At 35.9% G+C, this 19,082-nt stretch overlaps 4 protein-coding genes across 14 annotated transcripts; 2 read left to right on the plus strand and 2 right to left on the minus strand.

Annotated features, from left to right (window-relative positions):
* The first annotated feature begins 668 nt into the window (after window positions 1–668).
* Window positions 669–3,077, plus strand: LOC125589741 (proteasome subunit beta type-7-A). Its single transcript, XM_048762100.1, has 9 exons — window positions 669–813; window positions 944–1,106; window positions 1,436–1,577; window positions 1,682–1,778; window positions 1,865–1,934; window positions 2,018–2,122; window positions 2,207–2,305; window positions 2,509–2,596; window positions 2,787–3,077. Exons 2-9 carry the CDS (start codon window positions 963–965, stop codon window positions 2,864–2,866), a joined length of 825 nt encoding a protein of 274 aa, XP_048618057.1. The 5' UTR covers window positions 669–813; window positions 944–962; the 3' UTR covers window positions 2,867–3,077.
* Window positions 3,078–3,595: 518 nt separating this feature from the next.
* Window positions 3,596–6,861, minus strand: LOC106349254 (eukaryotic translation initiation factor 3 subunit I). Its single transcript, XM_048762099.1, has 12 exons — window positions 6,731–6,861; window positions 6,367–6,637; window positions 6,045–6,260; window positions 5,821–5,954; window positions 5,620–5,739; window positions 5,435–5,524; window positions 5,259–5,345; window positions 5,080–5,159; window positions 4,939–4,971; window positions 4,148–4,192; window positions 3,926–4,058; window positions 3,596–3,816 (listed from the first exon to the last, which is right to left on the minus strand). Exons 2-12 carry the CDS (start codon window positions 6,548–6,550, stop codon window positions 3,751–3,753), a joined length of 1,188 nt encoding a protein of 395 aa, XP_048618056.1. The 5' UTR covers window positions 6,551–6,637; window positions 6,731–6,861; the 3' UTR covers window positions 3,596–3,750.
* Window positions 6,862–8,955: 2,094 nt separating this feature from the next.
* LOC111198743 (SAGA-associated factor 29 homolog A) lies at window positions 8,956–12,017 on the minus strand. Of its 3 annotated transcripts, none has more exons than XM_048762108.1 (9): window positions 11,768–12,017; window positions 10,623–10,716; window positions 10,418–10,494; window positions 10,118–10,224; window positions 9,949–10,034; window positions 9,778–9,831; window positions 9,535–9,688; window positions 9,424–9,437; window positions 8,956–9,329 (listed from the first exon to the last, which is right to left on the minus strand). In XM_048762108.1, the coding sequence occupies exons 1-9, from the start codon at window positions 11,886–11,888 to the stop codon at window positions 9,227–9,229; spliced, it is 810 nt and encodes a 269-aa protein (XP_048618065.1). In that variant the 5' UTR covers window positions 11,889–12,017; the 3' UTR covers window positions 8,956–9,226. The 3 variants fall into 3 exon arrangements, with proteins under 3 accessions (XP_048618065.1, XP_048618064.1, XP_048618063.1); XM_048762107.1 differs by having other exon boundaries at window positions 10,118–10,227; XM_048762106.1 differs by having other exon boundaries at window positions 10,118–10,233.
* A 536-nt stretch (window positions 12,018–12,553) lies between these two features.
* On the plus strand, window positions 12,554–14,944 carry LOC111207879. 9 transcript variants are annotated; one of them, XR_002660099.2, is made up of 8 exons: window positions 12,554–12,726; window positions 13,176–13,338; window positions 13,416–13,527; window positions 13,654–13,779; window positions 13,898–14,147; window positions 14,224–14,306; window positions 14,404–14,505; window positions 14,585–14,944. XR_002660099.2 is itself a non-coding variant. In XM_022706348.2 (8 exons), exons 5-8 carry the CDS (start codon window positions 13,997–13,999, stop codon window positions 14,820–14,822), a joined length of 600 nt encoding a protein of 199 aa, XP_022562069.1. In that variant the 5' UTR covers window positions 12,554–12,726; window positions 13,176–13,338; window positions 13,416–13,527; window positions 13,654–13,779; window positions 13,898–13,996; the 3' UTR covers window positions 14,823–14,944. The 9 variants fall into 9 exon arrangements, 8 of the variants coding, with proteins under 8 accessions (XP_022562069.1, XP_022562073.1, XP_048618068.1 ...); XM_022706348.2 differs by having other exon boundaries at window positions 14,224–14,332; XM_022706352.2 differs by having other exon boundaries at window positions 14,025–14,147; window positions 14,224–14,332.
* The last annotated feature ends 4,138 nt before the right edge of the window (window positions 14,945–19,082 follow it).

Below are 19,082 nucleotides of genomic sequence, written 5' to 3' on the forward strand. Positions count from 1 at the left end.
AATTTATGGTAACTAATTGTAGAATTGGAAAAATAATATATATGTTTTATCAATTTATTTTTCTTTATCAATTATTTATATATAATTAAATAAAATACTTTAACTTTTTTTATTGAAAGAAATTTAATGGTTATATATTTTTATATAAAATAATTAGATTTGTGGGTAAAGAATTATTAGAACTTTTTATGTTTTCTAAAGTCCACACGAAAACATTTACAAAATATTTTCATGATAAAAGCATCCGATCATTGTATTGGTCCTACACAAAAAAAACTCTCTTTATTATTTCTTGAAAACTAGAGTATTCCCGATTTTTTTACGTGTTAAAATAAAATACAAAGTAATTCTACAATCAATTAACTGAATTAATTATAATATTATTTTTTTTTGTAATATTTTAAATCTCACATATCTTCTAAAAATATATACTGAAATTTTTGATTATCCAACTATTGAAATTAAAAATAAAAATTTTAAATTTTTTAATTATTATTAAAAAATTATAACAATGTAGACATAATATATATTTTTTATTTAATATAATTACCTGCAAAATTGCGGAAAAATCGCATAGTAAAACCTTAAAACATATACAAGTACATTAAATTACTCCCTAATTGATTGATTCGGTGCTAGGCTCAGAATGAAATGAAAGTATCTGAATAGATGGGCTCAGGAAGGGCCCATTCGAACCTAAAGTTTAATTGGGGAAGAAGAAAACTCTGTCATAGTATTTTTGTTCTTCGCTTTCTTCTCTTTCTCTCGTCGTCTTCTATTTTCCGATTCGAGCAGAGTTCGTGTCCATTCCAGGTAAACTACTCTTTAGATATCTCTTCTCGATTTCGGTGAAACCCACAGTCGATTCTCCGGCCTTCTATGTTCTCGATCCGGTCTGGGTAACTGTGTTTGATGCTTAATTACTTCACTCTATTGTTTGCAGACCTGGTCAATTTTGCAGAATGTCTCAGTCAACAGTTGATGTTCCGCCCAAGGGTGGGTTCAGCTTCGATCTGTGTAAGCGAAACGATATGCTTATTCAAAAGGGTCTCAAAGCTCCCTCCTTTTTGAAGACCGGTACTACCATCGTCGGTTTGATCTTCAAGGTCCCTCTTTTATCCTCATGAATGTTAGGTCTAACGAATCTTTTTATAATGCGGAAACTAGAAACTGTGGAGTTTGATTAGTGAAGAAGTTGAGGCTTAAGATGAGCCACACAGCGACTAGATTGTTTCTACTACATGTGATAGTTTAGCTTTATACTGTAAATCGCTTTTGGGTATATAACCATTTACAAAGCACCTAGTGCCAATGCAGTGTTGCCTGTTTTTTTTTTTTTTAACTAGCTCGGCCTCTCCCTGTAGTTTAGAACACATCAATTAAACAATGTCTGGTAGCTATATAATACTGATTTCAATTTTTGCGTGTTGAATAGGATGGTGTGATACTAGGTGCGGATACCCGAGCAACTGAAGGGCCTATCGTTGCTGATAAGAACTGTGAGAAAATTCACTACATGGCTCCTAACATTTATTGCTGTGGTGCTGGAACCGCTGCTGACACTGAAGCAGTCACTGGTATGTCCTCTCTGACTTTTAAGAAATCATAATCTTATAGATATAATGCGTTGCTCGACAGAACTTGATGCTTTAGTTATCTTGGTTTCTGTCTCATTGTTCAGATATGGTCAGCTCACAGCTGCGGCTGCATCGTTACCAGACTGGCCGAGACTCTCGGGTTATCACTGCTTTGACCCTTCTCAAGAAACACCTTTTCAGGTACATTTTTTCTTCTTCTACTATCTCCTCCATAAACTCAGAACTTAAAAGAAAGATAGGTGACTTTAAACACTCGCTTCATCCAGCTATCAAGGTCATGTCTCAGCTGCTCTCGTCCTTGGTGGAGTTGATATCACAGGGCCTCATCTGCATACTGTAAGTTTTTTAAATTTCCAACTACTGTTTTTCTTCTTTCGCTTGTTTTGTTGTTATTCTTATCAGCTTTTACTAAAACACAGATATACCCACACGGTTCAACGGACACTCTACCATTCGCTACAATGGGTTCTGGTTCTCTTGCTGCTATGTCTGTCTTTGAGGCGAAGTATAAAGAAGGTCTAACTGTAAGTAAAAGCAGGGACATTCATCTTTTTAATCTTCCGATGTGTTCTTTCTTCCAGTCTTTTATCGATTTTCTTGTTCTCTAGAGGGATGAAGGAATTAAGCTGGTCGCTGAAGCCATATGCTCGGGTATATTCAACGACCTGGGTAGTGGTAGCAACGTGGACATCTGCGTTATCACTAAGGTTTGTCTTCACCCTTCTTTGTCTGATTACCTGCGATTAATCTACAGAACTCCCTCTGGTCAGCATATGTTACTCATAATCTATCATATCATAGACATTCTAGTATATAACCATTAAACTAGGGAGAGCCCAACTCTTTGCATCCCCTCTGTCTTGTTTGTTGCTTGTTGAACTTGTTATCTGACACTTGTATTGGCGAACAGGGAAACAAGGAGTATCTCAGGAACTACATGGAACCAAACCCAAGAACCTATGTGAGCAGCAAAGGCTATTCGTTCACCAAGAAAACCGGTAAAGCTAATCTCTATCTCTCTCTCTTTACTTGATCAAACACAACATGATAGGGAGGCTCTCAAGGGATATCCTTATTTGAGCCAGTATTGCTAGTCTCGGCTTTAGTCTACTCGTAACATCCTGATTCGCTTCCAGTTTTCAGTACCCTTTGGTTCTCACTTGAGTTGATTGTGTATATTGTAACCAGAGGTTCTTCGCACCAAAATCACCCCATTGATGGAGCGAGTTGAAATTACAGAAGTGACTGGTGAAGCTATGGAAGAGTAAATGAAGTGCTCAAGCTCAAGTCTCCAGCAAGAGCGTAACGTAGTGTGCGTGAGACATATCAGTGTTTTGTCTTTTCTTCACCAATGAAAATGTTTTAAGGATTATTCCAAATCTTGTGGCTCTGTCCCATCTTTAGGATTTCATTTCACTCTCATGAGAATCGGAAATTTTTCTTTAAAAGTTAAATACATTCAACGCTGGTTTTTCCAAACCGAACCGAATCATTCCGCATAGTTTACCAAATTATCTATACCGGTTATCTACTTTGCATTTTTATCAAGAGAGCGGTGCTTATCAGGAAGGGAGTTCCAGAAACACACATCATCTTTCTCAACCTTATATCGGTAAAAGACTAACCAAACAAAACCTCATGTTTTCTCTTTCTGTTTTACAAGTAGCTAACACTGTTTGCAGACCGTTACTTTGGTACACACAGTTAAATTATCTCAATAGTAAAAGCTGGTCTGGAAATTTCAAAGAAAGCTAAATGGGTGGTAGTAACCAATCACACCATCCATTCATCAATTATATTTCTTGTTTGCCAATATTCGTTTAAATTCTCTGCTTCTCAATCCAGTACTGATTACATTACATTCAGACACATGCTTTGTTTATTTGGTAAGACTAATCTCAAATCTCATAAGCTTATAATTATTGATCAACTTTGGCTCCATACGACTTGAAATTGTATAAAAACACATGACACATGGCTAATGATTCCAGGTAAAATTAGAACCAAACCATCTCATTGCATTGAAACGTCTTTCAATTCAAACCAACGTTATCATTGCAATAAAAAAAAAAAACAGACACAGGGTTCACGAGCAAGATAAACAACAAAGGTTTTTAAAAAAACGTAGAAAACAAAGCTTCTTTTTCTGGTATTAATGTTGTTTGGTTTCAACCTTCTTCTTCTGCCAGAGCCTGTCGACTCCACTGTCAGCATCACCCTACACATCATTTCAAGAAAGTATCAACACTTGTTGGTCCAATGATTTAGGGGTCAATGCTATTGCTACTAGAGTGAAACTAGGCATGATCCTTGACTCCTTGACAAACCTGAGCACGGACAAAACCGCAGAGAGCTAAGGTAGTGAATTGGCCTGTGTAGATACCATCAGCATCGAGATGGCCAATGTTGAGCTGCACGGAAGCATAATCCTTTGATGTGATCAACCTGTTTGTCGCTGAGCTGCCAAAATAAAACCACGCAGAAAAAGAAATACTCAGATTTACTAATCACTTAAGTAAGAAGAAGATTTTCATAATTACAGTCTTTACCATTTCCTTGACCTTCTTCGTTCTGCATCTTTTCTCTTTGAAATGCTACAAAACAAATAAATGGAGTCTTAACTAAATCTAAAACAAATATATGTACACAGTTAAGATTATAAATCCAACAAAAAAAAATGAATTTCTTCAGTACCAGGTCCAGGTGTATAAGCAGCTAATGACGACGACGAAGACAAAACAAGGAGGAAAACTACACACCTATCGTCTATACTCTATACGGAAGCAGAGCCCTAAGCTTCAACTTTTGCTCTGTTATGACAATAATAACCTAAACTGCTTACGACATCGTTTTGACAATATGATTGCTAGGAAAGCATTATCTATATGTCTGCACTATGGCTTTTAGACTACAGAGCTTCTTCACGAGTGAGATTAATGGTCGCTTTAAGCAAAACTTCAAATTTCTTGAACGCAAAGCAATCCAGTATGAGAATATGATTGCTAAGAAAGGAAAACTCATCAAGAAAGATATTAGAATATAACATAAAGATATTTGAACTGAATGAAATAGTTTAAAAGGAAAACTCATCAAGAAAGATATATTAGAATGGGAGTCCAAAATAATCAGGTTATTAATAACTTGTCATTAAAAATGTATGAAATGTGCAAATCCTAATGATCCGAGCAAAAATCCAAAAGCTTTCATATTTTAGCACCATGGTAGTACATGAAACCATTATAATGTTGAAAAGAGAGACAACGAAACAGGGACTGAGAGATTTGTTTAAGAAAATATCTAAATCTTGATGTTGAAGTAATCAGAGTCAAAATGATGCAACCTGACGTAACCATCTTCACCTCCACTTGAGAAACTGCAAAAGAAAGAAAGAAACTCACAAACTCAGTAACAAAGCCAATAGAAAGAAAAAAAAAACAGTATGTGACATATTATATGAATCAATCAGATAATGTTACTTTACCTCCTTCCATCCGGGTTGAATGCCAAAGCATTGATAGGTCCAAAGTGACCTTTCACACCACCAATCTCCTCTTGCAGAATCTAATATATATCGTTTACATACCAAACAGAGTTATACTACATCTATTCTATGTTCCTGGTTGCAATTTTCAAGCAAAAGCCTCTTATTATAACACTAACCTTGTCATAAAACTTAGCCTCGAAGTTCCCAGCACGATGATCAGTGGTCGTAACAGCTGATGCATCTTGACCACCTCCAATCACAACCTTAAAGAGAGAAGAAATATAACATATCACAAAGACAACCTTGATTTTTAGGGACTAAACTAAAACTTATTACATATATTACTGCATACATGGTCGAGAAGTGGAGACATGGAGACAGCATTTACAGGCACCCCTGAAGTGTAAGTCTTAATAAGAGTCAACGTTCTCATGTCCCACAGCTGAAACCATTAACACACACCAAAAAAAAACACTCTTATCACCGGACAACTTTGAAACAAGCGATGGATAAGGAAGATAAACGAGGAAGACATGCCTTTGCCGTTTTGTCAAGTGAACCTGTAAGGAAGTGAGAATCATCCGCTGATTTACAGAGCGATGTGATTGTCTGCTTGTGACCCACTTCCTTATCTGTTTCCTTGAGCAGTTTTCCAGTCTAGCAAACAACAATGGCCGTACTATAAATGTTTTAAGTCAAATAATTTTAATGATTACACCACCAAAACTATTGAATTACCTCAGCATCCCAGATCCTGAGTACAGCATCTTCACCACCACTAACAATGGTTTGATTCAAAGGTCCCCAAACAGCTCTGTTAATCCTCTTTCTCCCCTCAGGATTCTCAAGAACGAGCACAGAGTCACCATCCTCTGCACCATTTTTCACAAAACAGCTTACTTTTTAAGACATAAAAACTTTTTTAAAAAACATTCCACGTAGAAATAGATAAGTAAACTTACGGTCTTGGGGATCTTCAGCGATGCGTTTGACATGGATAGCAGAAGTACGCTCCATGAAGGGATCAGTGGTGATCACAGCAAGCTTATCACCAACGGAGAAATCCACAGACCTGGCAGGGGAACTGAACTTGAAACTGAACAGCTGTGTTTCAGTTTTCACATCCCATAGCTTTGCAGTCTGATCAGCACTACCGGTTATCAACCTCGACGAGTCTCCTAAGATTCACAAACAAATCAACAACAACAAAAAAAAAGATCAGATTTTTTTTTTTTAAATTGAAATAATACAAAATCTAAAAGCACAGAAACAAAAGGGACGTACTTGAGACATCACAGCACCAAACAGCACCATTGTGGCCACGGTAAGTGCCATGGCGTTCGCCGTTGTCGGCATACCAGAGAGTGGGAATGTGATCCTTGGCGCAGGAGAAAAGCATGTCTCCATCTCTGTTGTACCTCAGGAACGTCAATGGACGTTCATGTCCCTTCATCAATATCGGCCTCATTTTATCAAAGCTCTCTTCTTCTTCTTTTCTGATGCAAGAGAGAGAGAGAGAGAGAGATTCGAAGTCTTATCACAACAACAACTCAATCTGAAAACAGACACAAGACGAAAATCGATTCAGGATGGAAAGATTATAAGTTGGAAGGAGAGTGCATGTAATTGAGTTGTTTTTGTTGTTAACCAGCTAAACGAGGATGAGAAGTTGCAGACGATGAACGAAGAAAACAGAAAGAGAGTTCTGGAACAAAAGCCCTAAATGTGTTTAGTTGAGTTGTGCTTTTCAGACAAATATGCCCTTGTCTTATTATTTAAATAACTTGACATGCCATCAAGTTTGGTTACAAGCCCTTTTCTAAAAATCGGCCGCCTAGGCGCTACGCGTCGCTTTTCCGCCCCGATTTATGCCAAATCGGTTTAAAAAATCGGATATCCGATTTTTTCCGCCTAGACCGCCTAAATGACCGCCTAGCCGCCTGAATGACAGCCTAGCCGCCTAGGCGGCCGCCTAATCTATTTTTTTTTTTTTTTTTTTTTTTTTTTTTTTTTTTTTTTTTTTTTAATAATATTTTTATTTGTTTATTTGATCTAAATTTTATAAATATCATTTATATTCATAATTTTGATGAAAATTACACTATATTAAGTTTATATATTCTATTTGTGTGTTTTATACAATCTTAAACATGAAAATGTATTAATGTTATACACAATTAAAGATTAACATGTTTTATAACATAGTAAACCACCTAAAAATTCCGCCCCGCATAATTTCCGATTAATCCCCGATTTTCTCTTTAGGCGCTAGGCCCAACCCGACCGCCCGACTAGCGCCTACCGCGTTCCGGAACAGAGGTTACAAGTTATTGTGTCCCACTCTACCGGCTTAAGCCAGTCCGTCTATACACTCGACCCGACCGGGTCCTCTAAATTGGTTAGATGAATAATCGATCGGTTTAATAATTAATTGGTCTAACTTTTTTTCTTTGGACAAACCAATTAATTGGTCTATTTTGTTTTTTTGGAAGTTGTTTTGTTTTCTGGGCTTAAATGTTAAATTTTGTACCAAAATAACCGAGAGACGACACTATTACAAATAACACTACCTTACTAGATAGAAAAGAGGCAAGAGTTGGACCAAGAGAAGAACATTGCCAAATGGAAAGAGTATCTTTGATATATCATGAGACCACATTCGGTAATTTTGGCCTCCCCGAAAACACTGCTCCAATTGATTCATAATTCACCACGCAGCTTTGCAAACCCCCTAGTCAACTAAAGAACAGAACCACCAGCCACCACCGGAGGTAGGAGCACAGAACCAGAAGCTACACACCTCAATTCGCAACCGAAAGCTAAACTGCGCCTTCTGGATAGTCAAAACAAGATCACCGAGCAACCTTTATTTGATCGACTTCGGAAGTAATGCGATCCAAGCATAAAACGGGTTGTAAACACCAACAAAACCCCGACCTGAAGCCTCTAACCTGTAAAGAGAAGCAATGCTGCACCACTACACAAGGACAAATGAACTTATGAAATGATGGGATGTGAGCACAACCAAACGAGCCACTAGAGCGCTCAACGACTGCAACCGAGAACCGTCCTACTATCATGCATGTATTGTTTGAATATTTGGTCAGGTTGTTCGAGGTTTATCTCTTTTGGCTTTCTTGTTCTATCCTAAGCCTTACAAATCTTCATTAGAGAATCTTGCACATAGATTGATTTGTTAAACAAAGATGCAATAAGGAGACTTTAGATTGACTAAATGCCTTCCCATGGTTGATATAGATTATAGAGAACTTGGAAATGAGCGTTGTTTCTCCAATCAATATATTTAGGCTCCACACATAGTTTAAGGAGCACAACTGGTTGCAAACTACTGGTATAGTGTAAACGAAGTAACGCTGATATGCAGTGGAGAGGAAACAAAGGAAGCTTGGAGATGATGAGCTGGTATAAACAAGTGCTGATGGGTAGCTTTGATTGGTTAATAGAGTCAGTTTTTTTCAGCGGACTTGGCTATATAAAAAGGATCCGAGATCAGTTGTACTATCTCATGCCGTTGCTGCATCTGGATTTGAGCTTGGTCTCAAGTTTTTGAGAGTTCGAGGGAGTTTGGGAGCTTCAAGATCATATGCTTTTGCTCTGTGAACTTCTCTTTGGTTGTTTAATAAAGTTGCGAGTGAATGGGTCACCAATATAGTGTAGGATAGATACTCAGAGACAAGATAGGGAATGTTATAGGGTGGTACGGAGCCAAGATATATCCTCTTCTAGACGCAGAAGCAAAGGCCATTCTATGGGGCTCTGTTGAGTCTGGACAATAACGAGTTTACAGTTCACTCTTCATTGAACTATCAATGTCCTTCACCCTCTTAAAGTTTGCATTTAAGCCGCCAAAACTTGTAAACGTAAATTTCACACGAACAAAACAGAGTTTCTTTTGTGTTCAACATTGTGTCTCGACATGATATAATACCAACACATATATACACTCACCTATTACGTTAAACTAGAGTAGCTTTTATCACGAACTGAATAGAAAAAAGACCAACTTACCTCTTTATTCTTCAAATTGATCTCTTTTCAACACAAACGAAGACAACAATCCTTTAAGTTTTGCTTTGGCCTCAAAGAAACATACATGAAGAGTCTCTCATTTACCCATCTGACATCACTGGCGATGGCCTTCTGGTAAAGCTACCACTTTGTGAAAAGGTACTGTTCTTTGTGGCAATGCTCCGTCTTCTTCGTCATCATCGAATTCCAGCAAGTACCTGGTGCCATCAGAAGTTTTATCATAATTAAGCTCTTATGATGATGCTTAAATTAGTTTATGATGGATATGAGCAAAAGTATGGAGGAACTTACTCGTCAGACTTCCTCTGGAACCGGATGTTCAACATGCAGGTTTGAGTATTTAGAGTTTAGTTTCTTGTTGAAGCGACATTGAAATGGTGTGGAAACAACAACAAAACTAACCTTTCGTGGGGTGCTTATTACAGTCGCCTTGTAAAGCGCCGTGGTTCCTGGATACACAGCTAAGACAGGTTTCCCTGGTAGAAACTCTTGTGTGGTTGAAGGGTCATTCCTTTTTGGAAACGGTAATATACACGACATTGATAGTTTATACGTCCTACAAGATTACAAGAAAAAAAATAATCAGCAACTTAGTCAAAATGACACTGCAAAAAAAGTTTTCATATGAGCGCCTTAATTAATTACCTCTGGCCACCTCCTTCTTCATCATCTCCTGGCTCTTCATCAAGTACTTCAACTCTGTCACAAAAGTTTGAGCTTTCTTTTTAGATCCATGTATCGGTTTTATTCACATATAAGAAGACTTATCTTATCTTTAAAGAATGTGGGATTCTTATTAAAAGGGTCTAAGCTTACTCTTTTGTTTCTCTATCGAAGTGAATCACTTTCACCACAAACCATTCATCCTTCTCAGCATCATCGGCAGTGACTCTTGCAGCAACCTACATAAAAAAAAAAATGTTATTATGAACTTCTTTGGATTTAGTGAACCTACTCAAAGAAGAGAAGTAGCTCTTGTTGGTACCTGTTCACCCCTTAGACTGGCATAAGCCTCGATTTGGTTTCTCACGGAAGGAGAAACTCTTTGTACATCTGATTCCACTTTCATTCTCTTCCTCTTCTGATCGTTGCCTTCTGCCACTTATGTGATATCATTACAAGCATCGGAAAAATCTTAATCACACTTATATATATAACGAAATCATTGGAGAATTTCGAGACTCAAAAGAGTATTCAAGTCTTTGCTTTCTCACAAGAACAATGTAGCTCAAAGATCAAACAACAAAGGACTATCCAAAAGGTCTAAATGGTAATCGAAGTATACCTAGTTTTCTGCGTTGTTGCCCTGTTGGTCCAGATGGAAGCAGGGAATCCAACTGAGTGAGCAGAATGTTTGAAACACTGCGTTAAACACAAAGGTATAAGATTGGTGTTATAAAACCAAGATAAGTTGTCATTTGGCTGTATCATCACTCTCTAACTCAGTCGATGTAACAATGAAAAGGAAATGATGAAGGGATGTGGCTTACGTTACTTCACTTTCTGAAAGCTCTTTGGCTTGAATGTACAAATTTTTAAGCTTTGACAAAGAAGTATCACCAGGCTTCTCAACTACCTCAGGCGCTGCATTTTGAACACAATAAGCCAGATAACGTTACCAATCGGATGAGCATAATAACCTCCATAAGAAAAGATGAACTTTTAAGGCTAATAATGCTCACTAGAATTCCATAAACAAACATAAAAGAGATTGTTTGTGACTCAATTAATTGCCTTAATCCATATAGCTAAATATATCTGATACACCCAAATGTGGATATGTGCAATGGAAAGCAAATCTCAGCTATAAAGAGTCACACTAAGTTATCTAATTTCACCCTGTAAACGCGGGCAAAAGCCCAATACGGTGGTGAAGCCACCGAGTCCCAGCCACTAGGGAATTAACATTTCAGCATCGCTAAGTGGGGCCAGGATACTCCGTATAATTCAAAAAAAAAAAGATTTCACCCTGTATGACTCTACTATGAAAAAGCTTCAGATTCTCATTAGTTTGTTTCCATAATAGATGATATGATACATCAAATCAACTGTGTTGTGACGGAAACACATGTCCAAACCCCTCGCTTATTATGATATTGTCCGTTTGGGCCTAAAAGCCCTTACGGATTTGTTCTTGTGAAGGCTTTTATGGCCTCGTACTAAATGGAGTTGGACCAGACTTATATATTAGATTTTTTTCGGTCTAATATTCGGAAATGAGATTTGGATTGCCTATTTACCATAACCACACTGTGTGAATACTTCCTGGTTACTATATCAAGGTTTAGTTTTGAGAAAATGAAAACTCTCCAAACAAGTTTAAGAGACATTGACAAATAATAAATGTCAGAAAACTGTTAAAGGAACTTGGCTAAATCTAAATCCTTTCTTCCATGGAAACATAAAGTTAGACCATTCTCTTACATTAATGAGATTACGTCTCTTACTATTTGGTTTCTTGGGCAGATAATATGTATTGATGTACTATGGAATTATGTAACATTACTTGGTCAATTACTTCGAAGATCTAAACACACAAACGATTTAGACAAAGACAAAAAAACTAATTTTTTTTAACACAATCAAGGATAATAATTGAAATCAATGAAGATCGAAAGCAGAAGAAAAGACATACTAGCTTGAAGCTTCTTATGCATCTTATTGATCTCGACAAGAACTTCTTCTTGTTCCTTCCTTAACCGATCAAGCTCCTTCGTGTTCTCCAGAATTCCGGCAATGTCCGGCGATGACGACATCGTTCTCAGGCTGCTGCAGAAAATCAGGCAAATTAATAATTTATGTTTCGATGTTGAAAACTCTCTCAGGAACTAGAAAAAAGATCTGAGTTTTTTTTTTCTCGTTTTATAAAAAAAAAGAATAATTTCAAAATCCAAGTCGATTTTTTAATTTTTGTTTGTGTTAGATTTTGATTGGCACAATTCAGGAGACGTTACGACGCCGTTTGTAGAAAGGGGAAAGTTATTAAGAGAATATTCCATATTTTCATTCGTTGTTAATGAGATTAGTGGTTTAATCCGGATCAAATTCTAAAATTACGATTTGGAAGGTGTGTAACTTTATATATGAGAGTATAGATTCGAATTTAAACAATTAATTTTTTTTTATTCAAGCTAATACTAACCTTGAATTACTGTTTATGCTATGTTTAATTAAAAAGATGACCCAAAAATAAGAGAAAAAAAAACTTAGGATAAATATCTCTTGATGCGTGATTTTTATCACTAAATCTTAGATTCCTTAATCTGTGATTATCATAATGTTATATTCTATCTGGCTGCCACGTGGTTAGCTTAACAGTCCCGGACATGTGTATGTCATGCCTAATTTAAATGGGGCTGAATGAAAGGCCCAAATTAAGCTCTTACTGGGCCTTGCATATTGACACGAGTGTAACTTGCACCAAAGTTAGCAAGAGAAGAAGAGATGATTGTGGTCCCAAGAGTTAAACAAAGGCTGCCGATTTTGCCGGTTCCCTGTAGTAATTTCGACGAAGCTTGGAACCAGTTCTTGATTTCGAAAGCTGTAAGATCTCGAGAAGCTCAAGGAGAATTCTTTTCTGCTCCGTTGCGAATGGTGATCAACCTTTTAGGAGTTTCTGTGTTTTTTTTCTAATTCTGCTGTCACTAAAAGTCAGACACGACCAAAACTGTGTGTTCCCTTTGTGTTCGTGTCTGTTTCGTTATATGATCGTATGTTCTTCGCTCTTTTTGAATTTTTTTCTGTGATCGCATGCTGCAGTATCGATAGTTTCACTGAACAAATGTGAAAGAAAAGCTTGATTTATTTATTTATGAGTTTATGATATTTTGACTCTGTTAATTTAGAATGGATGATCTTTTTTGGTGGGAATTATTAATTTTGACGCATGAGTATCGAAAATTGGGATCAATCCACTGTGATTCTGCTATTGCGGATTGGTTAAAGATAATCGAATTTTCTACTCTGTCATTGGCTTTTATCTCGTTTTTTTTTCCGTTGTTTCTTAAATTGATCATCTTTCCTTACTCTATTTTTTTTTGTAGTTAAGAGTAATCAAAAAATGCATTTGTGACGAAAGTGAAGGAAAGGAGTCATGATGACTTCTCTGTAGCACAACTTTACACATGCATTGACAGTATATATCAGATAAACAACCTATGACTAGGTATATTCTCTGGCAGGTGCTTGTGTTCTTTTTTTGAACAGGTATTAATCAATATACAGGCAGTAAAACCTTTTCTAATTTCAATCCTTATATGTAATATTTCTCTTTGGAGTTACAGTGAAACGATGAGAAGACCAAGTCAAATGATGAAACTTCTTCTAACATCCTTCTTCGGTGTTATAGTTGGTTTCCTTATGGGTATTACTTTCCCAACCCTTACCTTAACTAAGGTAAGAGTACCTCTTCCCTTCGTGCATCATTTCTCTATACCTTTTCCATTCATTTTGAACTTGATTATGACATTTGCCTACACAGTAATGGTTTTTTTTTTATCTTCTTGTTTTGAAATGGTTAAGATGAATCTTCCATCCACATTGTTTCCCTCCATCGATCTTGCATACATTGAGGATAAATACTCTGACTTGTCAAGAAAAAAGACTATTTAGTGCTTGGTCTTCTTCCACAAAGAGCCCCAAACTCAAGTAAGACATCCCTGATCCCCCTTATAGCTATAATGACACTAAGGTTGGGACTAGCTATTATTAGACTTTCTATGTTTTTATTCGAAATATGATGATGGAACTTTCTAAGCTAATGCAGATATGGGTTCCTACTAACTGTCGTGGTGCTGAGAGGCTACCCCAGATATAGTCACGCCTGAATCAGATTTGTACCTCCGTAGATTGTGGGGTGACCCTAATGAGGTTCATACATTTTTGTATAACAGTATGGCTTCAAGATTATGGGAAAATTCGGTTGACATGCATGCAGTACATAAAAACCAAGCAGCGGTATCTTGTAACATTTACAGTTGGTTATGATCAGAGGAAAAATATAGACGCCGAAGAAGGTATCCTGCTTCCTCCCTGTACTTCTTTTTCTTCTCCTTTTCTCATTGCTTTAACTTTGCGTTTCTCATTTCTCAGATAATTTCACTATAATGCTGTTTCACTACGATGGACGGGCCAGCGAATGGGGAAAATTTGAATGGTCCAAGCGAGCTATTCATGTGAGCATTCGGAAACAAACAAAATGGTTAGCCAGCTTCTTTCCTTAAGTAGGAGTTTCTAAGATTTACTTAAAATTCTATTCATTTTTTCTTGAAGGTGGTACGCCAAGCGATTTCTTCATCCTGACATAGTCGCCCCCTATGAGTATATCTTCATATGGGACGAGGATCTAGGCGTGGAACACTTCGATTCGGAAAAGTATGTTTTATTCCCCAAAGCTTCGACTTTCTTAAAATGGCTATTTCAAGGTGATGAAGATTTAGTTTTCTTTTGACAGGTATCTGGCGGTGGTGAAGAAACATGGTTTGGAGATCTCACAGCCTGGGTTGGAACCGTACGAAGGGTTAGAGGTGTCAATTGGGCGTGCTGACCATGGGCTAGCCCAGTCCAATTCATTTTGGGCGGGCTATGGACGTCCCCAATTTATAAATGGTTCAACTGGACAAAAGACCAATTGGTACATGGTCCAATTGGGTGAAGACCAAATGGACAATGGTTGTCCATGGGTTTCCTAAAACATGTTTATGAGTTTAACAAAAAAAAACATAACTTTACAATTTAACCCAAAACAATAGTTTTATCGTTAAAATAAAAAATTCACGATTTTGACGGAAAACATAATTTTACAATTTTGACGGAAAAATGTATTTCATTAGTTTGGCGGGAAAATGCAATTTCTCGGTTTTGGCGGGAAAACGCAATTTCTCGGTTTCGGCGGGAAAACACAATTTCTCGGTTTCAGCGGGAAAACACAATTCTCGGTTTTGGTGGGAAAACGCAATTTCTCGGTTTTGGCGGAAAAACGCAATTTCTCGGTTATGGCGGGAAAACGCAATTTCTCGGTTCGGACGGGAAAACGCAATTTCTCGGTTTCAGCGGGAAAACACAATTTCTCGGTTTTGGCGGGAAAACGCAATTTCTCGGTTTCAGCGGGAAAACACAATTTCTCGATTTTGGCGGGAAAACGCAATTTCTCGGTTTTGGCGGGAAAACGCGATTTCTCTGTTTCAGCGGGAAAACGCGATTTCTCGGTTTTGGCGGGAAAACACAATTTCTCGGTTTTGGCGGGAAAACACAATTTCTCGGTTTCAGTGGGAAAACACAATTTCTCGGTTTTGGCGGGAAAACACAATTTCTCGGTTTTGGCGGGAAAACACAATTTCTCGGTTTCGGTGGGAAAACGTAATTTCTCGGTTTTGGCGGAAAAAACGCAATTTTCGGTTTTGACGGGAAAACGCAATTTCTCGGTTTTGGCGGGAAAACACAATTTCTCGGTTTTGGTGGGAAAGCGTAATTTCTCGGTTTTTGCGGGAAAGCGCAATTTTCGGTTTTGGCGGGAAAACGAATTTCTGGTTTTGGCGGGCAAACGTAATTTTTCGGTTTCGACGGAAAAATGAAATTTCTCGATTTTGAAAGGAAAACATAGTTTTACAGTTTTGACAAGAAAAAAATACATTTATAATTTTGGAAAGTAAATATAATTTCAAAATTTTAGAAATAAGATCTAGACTAATAATTAAAAAATATTTATAAATTTTATTGGGTATCCATGGGCATGCCTATTTGGACATGGTGTCTATTGGTCTTGGACATTTGTTTGGACCATTGTCCAATATGGACAACCTATTAGTGCCCAAAACTGAAATGGTCCAACTGGTCATGCCCATTTGGACCATGGACGGACCATTTGACAGCTATATGAAGGGCTCACGTGGGAGATGACGAAGAAGAGAGACGACACTGAAGTCCACAAGTTAGGATTATTTATATGATGCAGTTCCTATAAGTTCTGTTTCTACCATGGCACTTATGCAGTAATGCCATATCATCTGTTCTTATGTTTTTCTTGGAGGCATGCGGAGGAGAGGAATGGCTGGTGCAGTGATTCAAATTTACCCCCTTGTGCAGCGTATGCTACTTTACTTACCTGTCAATGTAGTTCCTCTAGTAGTTGCGTAGCAAGTGAATATCTTAATCATTTTTGCTTTTTGATGTAAACCGGAATTAGATTCGTTGAGATTATGGCTCCGGTTTTCTCCCGTAAAGCATGGCGCTGTGTATGGCATATAATATGCTTGATTGATCTTGCTGTTAACAGAACGCACACGAGAAGATTGGAGTTGTAGATGCCCAGTGGATTGTTCATCAAGGTGGTTCCATCACTAGGGAACCAAGTATGTTCTCGAATCTCTCTTTCCATTTATGTTATGGGTTTTTTACTAAACTAAGATTTAGCACTATGTGGCCGGCTTTACAAATAATATAAGACAACTTCTCCAATGAATGAATATCATACATAGGAAAAATAAGCCCCATCCAGTTTCAAAACCACGGGGAGTAGCTGTGTTAATCATGTAATTACATTCCTGTTTATTCAGTAGACATATGTAGTATTTATATTATTCACAGCATTGGTGGTGTGGTGTCAATACAATGAACAGAGTTTTTTTATCATTTTTTCTTTGTTTTCGGTGAATTCTAAAATATGACAGGGACTAGGGGTGGGCACTTCGGTTATTTTCTCGGTTCGGATTCGGTTCGGTTTGGTTAGTTCGGTTCTAGTATTTTCCAACTGAAATAAACCATAGTTAGTTCGGTTTGTGTTCGGTTCGGTTTATATTCGATTCGGTTTATATTCGGTTCGGTTTGTTTTTTGGATCAGTTTAATTAGGTGCTTCTTAGTTTATTTTTTTAAAAGAAATTATATTCTAAAACATAAATTATGTGAACTAAATTCAATATAAAACTGAAAGATATTTTTTCTAAAGTCACAAAAAGTATATAAGAATTAAAACAAATGAAAGTTAACTAAAATAAAATAAAAAGCATCATTAGTAATGTCTCTTATATCATTATTAAAAAGTTTGTAATGAATCATCTTCCATGTGATACTGTAGAGAAGAACTTTTGTTTTTAATAAAATTTGCTTTAGGTTTTAGATTTATATTTAACATCCACGTTTACATATACAAAAATATAAACATACAAACTTTTCTATTTTTTTTAAATCAAATATTTTGATGATTACATATTAGGTTAGAAGAATATATGTTAATGAATGAAAAATGGAAAATACGTGATATAGTATTAGAATTTTAGTATATTGATATTACTAATATTTTTAATTTAAATAATTACAAAACACATCGGTTTCTCTGTCCGGTTCGGTTTAAACCGAACCATTCGGGTTGGAGAAATCTTCAACCAAATGGTTTGAAATAGATTTTGGTTCAGTTTGAATCGGTTTCGGTTCAGTCGGTTCGGTTTGACTCGGTTCGGTTCATTTTTTTTTGCCCACCCCTAACAGGGACGACCAGAGGAAGGGAAACAACCATGGGAAGGGGTAAAATATCCCATGCAAGATTATATCTGTGTTTTCTTTAGAGTCTTACTGATACTAGAGATTTTTTCCGCGCGTATTTTAATTTTATTTGATTTTTTTGTTAGTTGGTTATTTTAAATTTAATAATTCAATAATTTTTGTACTTTATTTTTTATAAATGAATAATATTATATTATTTTAATATTACTTGTTCAATATATCAAATTTTTATTTTTAAAGTAGGATTGTATTTTATCAAAAACAAAAAAAATCGCGACAATAAGGATTACAAAGGTAGAGAAAGATATTTTTTTCTTCTCTCTTGCAGAATTCTGCTTATTTCTCATGTGGGATGATGTAAATGTTTTTTTTATATTCTAATATTTAATTTCTATTTTAAACTTCTAATATTTGTTTATAAATTTAATTGTATTGTATGAAAAAATGAAATACAATAATGTTTGTAATTCTTGTAGATCACCAACATGTTAATTATTTTACTTAAAATATCAGCTTTAAAATCTAGGAATTGTTCATTTAAAATTCTAGGAAATTTTTTTATTTTACTATGACATATTTTAAGTGATCATTTGGATAATTTATGATCAATAACTTTAAAAATGTTATAATATCTTTTGCAAGTTTCTTTCTATATTTTGTTTAATTCAATTTTTTGAATCATCAGTTTATTTGTGTCACATTGAGTTAAAAACTTTGCATATTTTGAATATTTTTCTACTATATATGTGAGAGTTTAAATAAAAATTAAAATAATAATAATTTTTGAATTTTGATAGGGAAAATCAGCTATTTAAATGGAAGCTTTGAAAATTTGTTTCAGTTATTTTACTTAGTTAATTGTTCATAATTTTTACTATTTTGTTTTTAAATTATAGTATCATACAACTAATGTATGATGATGAATCATGTTTCTATCAAGTCATGAAGTTAATCACTATATCAGAAGATTATGTGAAAAGAAAAAAACGTAACATGGCCTTCAAAAATTTCTCCAACTTCAAATATGAGATGCTTTTTCACTAACTACCTTAAAGCCATAATATTTCTAATTGATAAATTGGAAGGTAAAAGATCAGATATGTTTACTTAATTTCTTTTTTCTATCTGTAATATTCGATAATCTGAATTTTTACTACAATGCTTTTTAACATATCACATAAGAATTTTAAAGAATTTACACATACAATAGTGACTTTCTTTAAAATCTTAGAAAGTTACAACCGGTAACAAATCTAGAATCCATTTTCATTCGGGACATCAGAGTATAAAACACATCAATTACACTTTATGGCCACAAAAATAATTCAATTTTGTTAAGTAACCAAAATCTCTTTCTAACTCTTTTTGTCCTCTTTCTACAAATTTTCTTCTGTTATTTCACCATCCACTCTATGAAATAACATATAAAAAGAGCAAACATCAACAAACAATA

This window comes from Brassica napus, chromosome C7 (genome assembly GCF_020379485.1).
Source record: "Brassica napus cultivar Da-Ae chromosome C7, Da-Ae, whole genome shotgun sequence".
NCBI classification, from domain to species: Eukaryota; Viridiplantae; Streptophyta; class Magnoliopsida; order Brassicales; family Brassicaceae; genus Brassica; species Brassica napus.

What these genes read in the sequence shown, in the direction of transcription:
- LOC111207879 (XM_022706348.2), top strand. Translation starts at nt 13,997, where the DNA reads ATGAGGTTCATACATTTTTGTATAACAGTATGGCTTCAAGATTATGGG. An exon ending in AAATATAGACGCCGAAGAAG is followed by an intron (nt 14,148 to 14,223) that starts GTATCCTGCTTC and finishes CTCATTTCTCAG; the next exon opens with ATAATTTCACTATAATGCTG. An exon ending in ATTCGGAAACAAACAAAATG is followed by an intron (nt 14,333 to 14,403) that starts GTTAGCCAGCTT and finishes TTTTTCTTGAAG; the next exon opens with GTGGTACGCCAAGCGATTTC.
- LOC106349254 (XM_048762099.1), bottom strand. Translation starts at nt 6,550, where the DNA reads ATGAGGCCGATATTGATGAAGGGACATGAACGTCCATTGACGTTCCTG. An exon ending in TCAGGATCTGGGATGCTGAG is followed by an intron (nt 5,740 to 5,820) that starts GTAATTCAATAG and finishes GTTGTTTGCTAG; the next exon opens with ACTGGAAAACTGCTCAAGGA. An exon ending in AGGCTAAGTTTTATGACAAG is followed by an intron (nt 5,160 to 5,258) that starts GTTAGTGTTATA and finishes GATATATATTAG; the next exon opens with ATTCTGCAAGAGGAGATTGG.
- LOC125589741 (XM_048762100.1), top strand. Translation starts at nt 963, where the DNA reads ATGTCTCAGTCAACAGTTGATGTTCCGCCCAAGGGTGGGTTCAGCTTC. An exon ending in AGTATAAAGAAGGTCTAACT is followed by an intron (nt 2,123 to 2,206) that starts GTAAGTAAAAGC and finishes CTTGTTCTCTAG; the next exon opens with AGGGATGAAGGAATTAAGCT. An exon ending in ACATCTGCGTTATCACTAAG is followed by an intron (nt 2,306 to 2,508) that starts GTTTGTCTTCAC and finishes ATTGGCGAACAG; the next exon opens with GGAAACAAGGAGTATCTCAG.
- LOC111198743 (XM_048762106.1), bottom strand. Translation starts at nt 11,888, where the DNA reads ATGTCGTCATCGCCGGACATTGCCGGAATTCTGGAGAACACGAAGGAG. An exon ending in CTTTCAGAAAGTGAAGTAAC is followed by an intron (nt 10,495 to 10,622) that starts GTAAGCCACATC and finishes TGTTTAACGCAG; the next exon opens with TGTTTCAAACATTCTGCTCA. An exon ending in GAAGAAGGAGGTGGCCAGAG is followed by an intron (nt 9,689 to 9,777) that starts GTAATTAATTAA and finishes GTAATCTTGTAG; the next exon opens with GACGTATAAACTATCAATGT.